This window comes from Psittacula echo, assembly GCF_963264785.1.
Source record: "Psittacula echo genome assembly, chromosome: 26".
NCBI lineage: Eukaryota > Metazoa > Chordata > Aves > Psittaciformes > Psittacidae > Psittacula > Psittacula echo.
Genome location: NC_137761.1, coordinates 3,087,950 through 3,098,935, shown reverse-complemented (window position 1 = coordinate 3,098,935; position 10,986 = coordinate 3,087,950). Strand labels below are relative to the sequence as shown.

Genomic DNA, 10,986 nt, shown 5'->3' with positions numbered 1-10,986 from the left:
ATGCTGAGCACCGAAAGCTTGAGCGGGGCGAGAGCCCTGGGCGAGGAATCGCTGCAGATGTGGGAGCTCAACAAGCGGCTGGAAGCTTACCTGGCGCGGGTGAAGGTGCTGGAGGAGGAGAACGAGGCGCTGAGAGCCGAGATCCAGAGCGCCAGGAGCGGCCCGGCCGGGGACCAGCGGCGGGGCAAGTACGAGGAGGAGCTGCGGGCGCTGCGGGATGCGCTGCGGGACGCCTACAGCGGGAAGTGCGCGGCGGAGCTGGCCCGGGACAGCCTCTACGAGGAGGTGCAGCAGGTGAGGAGTAGGTGCCAGAAGGAGCAGGCGGCCCGGGAAGCGGCCAAGCAGCAGCTCTCGGTGAGCAGGAAGGAGCTGGAGGAGGAGAGGAGGGCGCAGATCTGGCTCAAGGAGAGCGCCGTGCGGCTGCAGAAGGAGGTGGAAGCTCTGCTGGAGGTGCACGAGGAGGAGAAAGCGGGGCTGGAGCAGGACCTCGCCGGCTTCTCGCAGAGCCTGGAGAGCTTCCGCTGCGCGCCCGTGGCTTTCCAGCCCCTGGAGGTGGAGGATTACTCCAAGAGGCTCTCGGAGATCTGGAAAGGGGCGGTGGAGACCTACAAGACGGAGGTGTCGCAGCTGGAGGGTTCCCTCTGCCAGGCCAAGGACAGCCTCTGGAAGGCTGTGGAGGAGACCCAGCAGAGCCAGCTCCAGCTCCAGCGCCTGGGGAAGGACCTGGCCGGGCTCAAAGCGCGGAAGGAGATGCTGGAGGAGTCCTTGTCCCGGCAGTGGCAGGAGCAGCGTGGGGAGGCAGAGAAGTTCCAGGTGGGTGAAGGAGCAGAGCAGCTCGGGGGCACCCCTGTCCCCACCGCAGCAAGGACCAGGAGAGCAGCACCCGGACACTGGGTCCGTTCCCATCAACCTGCCTGGAGCTGCTGCTCCTCATCCCAGAGGAGCACCCGGTGCTGGGTGCGGGCAGCGGGTGCAGGCAGCTGGGGGGGTCATGGGCAGGATAAACTCCAACCGACTTTGCTGCAGCTGCAGCCCAACAGCTGCAAAAGTCATTCAGCAGAGGGGGAATGGGGCTGGAATGCCGGGATAGCGCCCGGGGAAGGAGCCCTCTTTGTTCCAGGGCCAGGGATCAGCCACGGGCACCACAGAGCAAGAGAAGCCAAAGACGCTTCTTTCCCACGCTGGCATCCCGCAGTCCTGAATCCCGCCGACATTCCCCCCTTCGCAACCCCTCCCCATCGCTTTGTGGCATCGTTCCTCTCCTCACCCCCTCTCCCCATCCTCAGCCCCCCTCAAACCAAGCGCCCAGGACCCCTTTTCCCTATGGAACGGAGGGTGGGTGGAAGCAGGAGCCACCCGCACAGTCCCATGTCTGGCAGGGCTGGGACAGGGCTGAGGTGTCCCTGTTCCCATCCCGCAGCTGGCGCTGGAGGCCCTGGAGCAGGAGAAGCAGACGCTGCGGGTGCAGATCGCCCAGGTCCTGGAGGACAGGCAGCAGCTCATGCACCTCAAGATGTCCCTTAGCCTGGAAGTGGCGACCTACAGGTGAGGTCCCGAGGGGGATGCGGACGGGGACCACGGCGGGCACACACGGAAGATGCTTGGGGGGGGTCTTGCATAGGGGGTGTCCCTCTTCCAGCCCTTCCAGATGGCCCCAGACAAAGGCGGCTGCCGGTGATGGGGGGGCACAATTAGCATGAGAATAGGGGCTGTCCCCAGCGCCGGCCCCGGCAGAGCATGATGTCACCGGAGCGGACACTAATCCTGGGAACAGGGGGATGGGCGGGAGACGGAAGCAAGGAGGGGGGGGGGGGATAGAGCAGCAGAACCCCCGCAGCCCTCCCGTGCCTCAGTTTCCCTGCGAGGTGCAGCTCCCCCCCTGCAGCACCCACCACGGGGCACTCATCGCTCTCCTCTCCCTGCAGGACGCTGCTGGAAGCAGAGAGCACCCGCTTGCAAATGCCGCTGGGGGAATACCGGCTGGCCAACGGCTTGAGAGGTAAGGGACCACCCCGGCTCCATCCCCATCCCTGGCACCATCCCCCGCTCCATCCCTGGCACCAGGATGGGGGATTTTGGGATGAGGCTCGATATAGACACAAGTTTCCTGGCTGGTTGCTTAGCTCTGATAGGAAGGTGTGAACAGCGTCCAGAGAGCTCCTGGCATGATAAGAGCTTATCATCCGTGTGTGATGCCAAGCCCCCCCCCCCCCCACCGCAGAAGCTCTGGCATCTGCAGCACTCCAGGCAGGAATTTCCCACTTCCCATCAAGGAGCTGTTTAAAAATAGGCACAGGGGCAGCGAGAGGTGATGGGGGGGGGGGGTGATGGAGGAGCCCCACAAGCAGCTCCTCACCCTCTGCCCCTCGCTCTTTGCAGATCTCAAGCTGGAGGGGAACAGCGGCACCAAGCTGGGCGCCGAGGCCAGGAGGATGCTGCCCTGGGAGCACCGAGCCAGCCCCTTGCCCTTCACCAAGGCAGAGGGGAGGGGGCAGCCAGGGAAAGCCCCAAGTGATGCTCTGAGCCCCCAGACCCCAAGCGCGGGCACCAGGGATCTCCAGTGTATCAATGCTGCCCATGGCCCAGCACCACGGGAAGCTCCCAGCTTCCCTGCAGCAAGCCCCTCACAGCCCATCCAGCTCTCCCCAGAGCCCCTCAGCCCCATGCTGGGGAGCCCAGGGGAGGGTCCTGCCTGGCCAGGGGGAGATGGGGATGAGAAGAGCCACGGGAAGGAGCGTCCCGCACCCGAAGCCGTGGAGAAGCCCCGCAGCCTGCGGTACCCAGCCCAGCTGGTCAGCGAGGCGCTGGAGGATGCGCTCAAGGAGATGAAGGATGATGCTCAAGCCAAAGAAGAGCCCATGCTCAGCACTGCCTGGGCCCCCCGGGATGCCCCCAGCCCCATTTCCCACACAGAGGCTGTGGCAGAAGGGGGAGAAGGGCAAGACCCCACTGAGGGTGATGAGGATGGTGAAACCCCTGAAGCAGAGGAGAAGGTTGAGGAGTTGGTGGTCCAGGGGCTGGGTGCGGAAAGCAGCGCCCAGCGAGACAGAGCCACGTCCCTTCCTTGTGGCCTTGCTGCTTCCCTAAGTGCCACTGTGGGCCAGGATGAGATGAGAGAGTGGGAAGAGGAGATTCCCACTGTGCTGAGCCCAAGGGAACCAGAAGGGATGGCCCAGGAAGAGGACATGAGCAGCCCTGGCCAGACAGGGCCCAGCCAGGAAGAGCCAGAGCAAGGGGAGGAGGAGGTGGAGGACCCAAGCATGGAGGCATCGCACCCCGAGGAGGAGGAGGAGGAGGAAGAAGAGGAGGAGGAGGAGGAGGGGGCATCCCACATCCCCTGCAGGGAAGACGGTGACTTCCAGGGTGTGGGAATGGATGAGCACCAAGAGGAGCCTTCACCAAGGGAAGCTGCAGCTGCTGGTGCTGCCCTCGAGGGAAGCCACCCGGGCCTGGATGAGGACGTTGTTGATGGAGAGCAGGATGATCCTGAGCACCAGGAGCCTGTGTGCGAGGCAGGGCAGGAAAGGGGGCAGGAGGCGTGCCTAGAGCAGGAGCCCTGGAGCATCCATGGGGCCAGCCCAGCAGAGGAGGCTCCATCGGGGGCTGAGGAAGATGCGGTGGAAGGGGAGGGCTCAGGCAGAGCTGAAGGTGAGGGAGAAGAGGGGGAGGCCAGCGGCGGGGTGCTGGGGGCAAAGCCCTGGGCAGGACCCAGAGCCCTGGGCCAGGAGAGCAGGGCCCAGGAGGAGCCACAGGGAAAGGACTTCATGGAAGAGGAGCAGGAGCTGGAGCAGGGAGAGGAGCCCTGGGGCCAAAAGCCCCCTGCAGAGGACTGGGAGGAGGCAGCAGAGTACATGGAGGGGGCTCTGGGGACAGAGGAGCCCCCATCGAGCACAGGAGGGCTGGAAGGCAAGGACAGAGCTGGAGCACGGCCAGAGGGAACCCAAGCAGAGAGGGCTGAAGGGGCTGAGCCGGCCCCGGAGCTGGCGAGGGATGAGCAGGACGGCTCCATGGGGCAGCCGGTCCCCACCGGTCCCCTTGGGCGAGGGGACAGCCCGGAGCTGGCCGAGGCTCTGGAGGAGCCATGGGAAGGGCGGGAGGAAGATGCTGATGAGGAGGATGCTGATGATGCTCCCGGCTCCAGCCCTGCGGAGCTTCAGCAGGCACCAGGCATGAAGAGGGATGGGGCACTGGAGGAGCAGGATGGGCCTTTGGAGGAGGATGAGGATGAGGATGGGGGCTCAGGGGAGCTGGAGGAGGCAGCAGGGCCAGGCAGGACGCTGGAGCTGGAGGACACACTGCCCGACAGCACCCCCCTGCACCTCTATGGAGGGGAGGTGTTGGATGTGGCCCCATCCAGCCAAACCCCTCCGGAGGCTGAGGACCCCTTGGAGGCAGCATCTGAAGGAGCTCCAGAGGATGCAGGGTGGCTGGAAGGGAGGGACAAGCCCTCAGCTCCCAGCATGGCCCAGAGCCGTGAGGAGGAGGCAGGGGCAGGGGGTGCTGAGGAGGAGGAAGGGGCAGAGGGTGCTGAGGAGGAGGAGGAAGGTTACTTCATGGTCTCTGCTCCCAACCAAGAGGTTTCCAGCTCGGAAGAAGCCGAGGTCTCCGAGGACTTTGAAGAGATCAAAGCTGAAGCAAGCGAAGGCAGCAGAGATGATGTGGAAGCTCCTGGAGGAGCATCCCCAGCGCCAGGGGACGAAGAGCACGTTGAGGCATCAGTTGGAGCAGATGCAGCCATGAGGATGCCCACAGAGATGCTAAAGGAGGAGGAGGAGGAGGCTGAGGGGGGTTCCTCGGAGCCGGAGGAAGGCCCTGTTGTGCCTGGGGCCATGGGGCCGGTGGCAGGAGGCTCTGAGGAACCAGCCCAAGCTGCTGAACCAGACGAAGAGCTCGATGGAGCGGTGGAGCCGGACAATGCTGAAACACCCCAAGGCTGCAGCCTGGGGATGGAGGAAGAGGAGCCCATGGCCGAGGCCATCCCTCTGGCAGCGCTCCAGCCCCAGGAGGTGCCAGTTCCTCTGCCTCACCAAGCACAGCAGCACCCATCAGATGAGGAGCACCCATCAGATGAGCAGCACCCATCCATGGAGCAGCACCCATCAGATGAGGAGCACCCATCAGATGAGCAGCACCCATCCATGGAGCAGCACCCATCAGATGAGCAGCACCCATCCATGGAGCAGCACCCATCAGATGAGCAGCACCCATCAGATGAGCAGCACCCATCAGATGAGCAGCACCCAACCATGGAGCAGCACCCATCAGATGAGCAGCACCCATCAGATGAGCAGCATCCATCCATGGAGCAGCACCCATCAGATGAGCAGCATCCATCAGATGAGCAGCACCCATCAGATGAGCAGCATCCATCAGATGAGCAGCACCCATCAGATGAGGAGCACCCATCAGATGAGGAGCATCCATCCATGGAGCAGCATCCATCAGATGAGCAGCACCCATCCATGGAGCAGCATCCATCAGATGAGCAGCACCCATCAGGCGAGCAGCATCCATCAGATGAGCAGCATCCATCAGATGAGCAGCACCCATCAGATGAGCAGCATCCATCAGATGAGCAGCATCCATCAGATGAGCAGCACCCATCAGATGAGCAGCACCCATCAGATGAGCAGCACCCATCAGATGAGGAGCACCCATCAGATGAGCAGCATCCATCAGATGAGCAGCACCCATCAGATGAGGAGCACCCATCAGATGAGGAGCACCCATCAGATGAGCAGCACCCATCAGATGAGGAGCACCCATCAGATGAGGAGCACCCATCAGATGAGCAGCACCCATCAGATGAGGAGCACCCATCAGATGAGCAGCACCCATCAGATGAGGAGCACCCATCAGATGAGCAGCACCCATCAGGTGAGCAGCACCCATCAGGTGAGCAGCATCCATCAGATGAGGAGCACCCATCAGATGAGGAGCACCCATCAGATGAGGAGCACCCATCAGATGAGCAGCATCCATTAGGTGAGCAGCATCCATCAGATGAGCAGCATCCATCAGATGAGGAGCATCCATCAGATGAGGAGCATCCATCAGATGAGCAGCATCCATCAGGTGAGCAGCACCCATCAGGTGAGCAGCACCCATCAGATGAGCAGCATCCATCAGGTGAGCAGCACCCATCAGGTGAGCAGCACCCATCAGATGAGGAGCATCCATCAGATGAGCAGCACCCATCAGATGAGCAGCATCCATCAGGTGAGCAGCACCCATCAGGTGAGCAGCACCCATCAGATGAGGAGCATCCATCCATGGAGCAGGAAGCAGGGGCTGGTGGCAGCTCTCTCCCAGCTGAGGACAAGGAGCCCCCCGAGGCTGAGCCACCTCATGCCAGCCCCGTGCTGGAGCAGGAGGGGTCCCCAGCGGTGCTTGAAGAGGGACCGGACGCCGTGGAGGTGCCGCTGGGCATCCCGGAGGACCGGGATCTCCTGGAGATTGTGGAGCAAGCCTTGGAGTTCAACCAGGAGCTGGTGATGGGCGCGAGGGCGGCCGAGGGCAGGGAGCAGGGGCCCGGCAGCACCGAGGATGCTGGAGAAGATTCCTCCCCTACCTCATCCAGCGAGGAGGAGCCCACGGTGCAGGAGGCACCGGCGGAGGCGGCACCGGCGGCTCCGGTGCGGGCTGAGAACGGGCTGCACCGCGCTGCCAGCCTGGAGGACCTGGCTGAGTTCAGCGAGGAGGTGCCCAACGGCATCGCCGGCGCGGCTCCGGCTTTCCCTATGGAGAGCACAGACCCCACCGTGGCCATGCTGGGTACGGGAGATGCCGCCAGCACCAAGGCAGCCGATGCCATCCCATGTGGCAAACACGGTGACACCGTCCCCATCCGAGCCGAGCAGGAGCCCTGCTCCATGGGGGATGAGTGATGGGGACCCCTCCGGTACCCCCCAACCCTGTCATAACCCAGCACCCCCCCTTGCCACCCCTCCACCTAACGCTCCTCCATCCCTTCATGGTCTTTAACACCTTTGTGTGGGTTTTTGTGTCCCCTCAATGAAGAGCCACCAAGGCCGTGGGTCGCATGCAGGGACCCGGCCCCATCTCAGCCCCCTTCGGCTGTGTGGTTGTGGCTGTATTTAATTGAACCCCATCTTTTCCCCCTCCCATCTCCACCCCGCAGGATGCAGCACCCAAGGGTGACACCGCGGGGTCCCCGGTCCCCACATGGGGTACCCCGTGCCGGGTGTATTCGCTGCCGTGATGTTAATAAAGCCTCGGCCTCCAGCTGCTCTCCTCATTCCAGCCCCAGGGAAGCTGCCACCACGGGATGGGAACAGGCAACCCAGGAGGATGCTCCCTGATGTCCCCACTGTGTGTCTCCAGGGTGATGGTCCCCATCCCCAGGCTCATGTGGCCCCCATCCAGGGGTTCTCCCGTCTCCAGGGTGATGCTCCTGCATCCCTGATGTGACCCTGGCTCAATGTTCCCTCATCCCTGGGGTGATGCTCCCCATTCCAGGGCAATGCAGCCCCCCCGGGTGATCACAGAACCATGGAATCAGCCAGGGAAAGCCCTCTGCCTGGGCGGGGGCGGGAGCGGGACGGGATTCCAGCCCACCCCATCCCAGTGCCAGCGCCTCCAGCCATGAGGCAGCAAATCCAGCCGCTATTCCCGCCTGGATCAGGCAGGATGCCCTTGGGACTGGTACCCCTGAGCATCACACTGGGGCCCCCATCACCCCGACGGGACCCTGATGCACCTTTGCCCGTTTTCCCAAAGGATGCTGAGCCTCAGGATGGGGCTGAGCAGAGCCTGGGGAGTTCAATGCCCTTTGCATGAGCAGGCGTGGGGACGGTGCTGCATAAATCAGCCTCTGGGCACAGAATGGGCTCCTTTATACTGGGCAAAGGGCTGAGTCACCCTGGGCAAGGGGACAAGACCGGCAGCACCCACTGGTGCTGATGGGTGCGCTCAGCATCACCCCTTGGGTGCCTGCCTGGCTGGCCCTATTGCTCACCCACACTCCGGATGCAGCCCGTGCCAGCCCCGGGATGCTGGGAGCCAGGGAGCGATAAGGACCCACCATGGCTCTGCCTTTCCTCATGGGAAGCCCCCGGCCCTCCCCCCCCAGCCCGAGGGTGATGGTTTCCTTTTAAGGTGAAACTCCAGCAGATCCAAGCACCGGGATGAAATCAAACACAAGCTCCGGGATGAGCTGGAGCAGGCGCCGAGGCCGGGATCAGCCTGGGCAGCATCAGCCCAATGGCAGCTCCGGTTCCCCCCTCCCCAGGGTCACCCCTAAAGCTGCCCGGTGATGGCAGTGGATGGATGGATGGATGCAAGCATGGATGGATGGATGGATGCATGAGGAGATTCCCAAGGCGGGGGGTGACATTCCTAATGAAATGAATCCACATTCCAGCCGGTGCTGACAAAGCGACGAGGGGGCACAGATGGTGCAGGGGAGGAGGAGGAGGAGGAGGATGGGATGAGGCTGCCCAGGGCTATGGGGCACCCGGTGGGGTGGGTTTGCAGAGCCACTGTGTCCTCAGTGGGACAAAGCGCATCCCAAACTGGTCCAAGAGTGTCCATGCTGGGACCAAGTGTGCCCTGATGGGATCAAGCATGGCCATGATGGGACCAGGCATGTCCCAGTGATGAGCATGTCCATGATGGGACCAAGCGTGTTCCCGATGGGATTGAGTGTGTCCCTGATGGAACCAGGTGCACCTTGATGGAACCGAGCATTTCCATAAGGAGTCCAAGCATGTTCCCAACAGGACCAAGTGTGTCCTGATGGGACCAAACCTGTGCCGATGGGACACAGGGCACCTGCACCCCCCCATGTGTCCCCCCTGCAGACCGGGACCCACCAAACCACACCGGGCACAGGGCGAGGGGGGGGGTCCAGCCATGGGGGGGGGGGGGCGCTGGGGGGCTGCTGCTTTAAGGCCCCCCCCAGCCCGGCCCCCCGCAGCCGGGAGGGGTTTGTTTGGCGAGAGTGGGATTTCAATGGAGCCACCACAAAACCTCCCTGTGGGGTGAGGGCTGGGGGGGGGGGGGGGGGGGCCGGGATGACCTCAGCGATGACTTCATCCCGCTCCCGGCTCCCAAAAACTCCTGGGAACCTTATAAGGAAAGGACTAAAAATACAGCGCAGGGGCCGGGGCAGCCCCCTCCCCACAACGAGCCCCTTGGGGGGGGCGAGCAGAAGCCGCGCTGGGGCCACCAAGGGGAGGTGGCCCCTATGGGCTGTCCCCTGTGGTGGGGGCAATGGATGGGGACCTTAACCCCCCCCCCCCCCGGTTCCCAGCCCCACTGCAGCGCAGGGATGTGAGGGGCCCATTCCCATTCCCAGCCATTCCCATCCTTTCCTGCACCCCCCCCCCCCCCGCCTAGGGATGTTCCCCCCCCCGTTCGCCCTTCACCCGGGTCAGACCCCCCGGAATAGCTCCGGTCTCTATAATAAGCTCTTGGCCCGGTTTTGGGGCTCATTCAGCTGCTGGGTCCTGCCCCCCCCCCGGCAGCTGCTGCCAAATCGGGGCAAACGCGGATGCCTGAGGCCGAGCCCCGCGGCTGGATCCCGCCGGGAATGTGCGTCTGGAGCCGTCCGTCAGCGGCGGGGAGGGTGGAGGGGGCCGGGGGGCAATGCTCCCCCACCGCATCCCATCGCATCCCCTCGCATCCCATCCCCAGGGCAATGAAACCCCTGGGACCACGCTCCCGTCTCCATGGCGCGATGCTCCCCTGCCCGTTTACGCACCCTCAGCACCCATAAACAGGGTGCAGGATGCGGCACACTCCGGGGTCAGCCACCCATCATTAAGTGGGGTGGGAATGGGATGGGAAAAGGGATGCAGCGTGGTAAGCAGCTCGGCCGGACCACAACACGTGTGTGCCAGCGCCGTGCCTCAGTTTCCCTTCTCATCCAGCCCCAAATGGAAAGGGGCTGAACCAACAATGGGAAAAGGTGCCAGGGTACCCCATGGCACCCATCTGCAGGACACTGGGATGGGGGCAGTGAGGGCAGGAGGTGACTCAGCTCCGGACACGCCACTGACAAAGAGGTTCCTTCCTCATGGAATTGCCGGTGTCCGCATGCAGGTGGCACCGGGACAAACAGGGATGTGCCCCCCCCCCGGATCCACGGACACGCAGGGCAAAGCCCTCTCCGATCCCGGCTGGTGCCATGGGGGGGTTGGGGACGGTGCAGGATGTGGGGACAGGATGTGACCAGGGCCGGTCCTGAGTCACCCCCACAGCTGCGGCTGGGTCCGGCTGCAGAAAGGGATGAGGCTCCAGAGCGTCCTGTGCAGTTCGGGGGCCCCATTCTCAGTTTGGAGACCCCATTCCCAGTTCAACGTCTCCATTCCCAGTTCGGGGACCCCATTCCCAGTTTGCCGACCCCACGCCAGCCCTTGCCCATCCATCAGGGTGGAAGATCTCCAGGAATCCCGACCACATTCCAGCCGCGGGCAGGTGGAGGGGGGGTCCCTGAAACCCCATCGGGGCGACAACTGCCGGGCTTGGGTTTCGGGGGGGGGGTCACCTCCAGGTCCATGGGACCCCCCCTCATCCTCCTCCTTCTTCACCATGGACCCCCCAAACCTCTCCCTGCTGCTGCCCCCCCCAACAGGGGGACATGGACCCCCAAAACCTCTCTCTGCTGCTGCCCCCCAAATAGGGGGATGCGGACCCCTCCCCAACTCTTGTTGCTGCCCCCTCCTCGGGGTCGGCCGCGATCGCGACCGGGTCCCGCCGCGGCCCGCTCCGCGCACTACGGCGCCCCCTGCAGGCCGTCCGCATCGCTCGGCACTAGCACTCCTTCCCCTGATTGGCCACTTTGTTCTAGCCAATGAAAGAGGTGTCTTGCCGAGGAGGCGGACCCGGCAGTATATCACAGCCAATCGCGTTTCTCCTCCTGGAACAGCTGGTAACCAATGAAAGCCGGGATCGGGGCTGGCAGCTGAGGGAGGCGCGGCCAATGGGCGCGGCCAGAGGTGGGCAGGAGGCGGTTTGCAGCCA

General features: G+C 63.8%; 1 protein-coding gene across 1 annotated transcript; it reads left to right on the top strand.

The window, feature by feature from the left end:
- NES (nestin) lies at nt 1-6,887 on the top strand (the record flags this gene model as incomplete). The annotated part of the gene is made up of 5 exons (XM_080634895.1): nt 1-813; nt 1,421-1,545; nt 1,926-1,999; nt 2,380-4,160; nt 4,245-6,887. 5 exons carry the CDS (start codon nt 1-3, stop codon nt 6,885-6,887), a joined length of 5,436 nt encoding a protein of 1,811 aa, XP_080491021.1.
- Nucleotides 6,888-10,986: the final 4,099 nt, after the last annotated feature.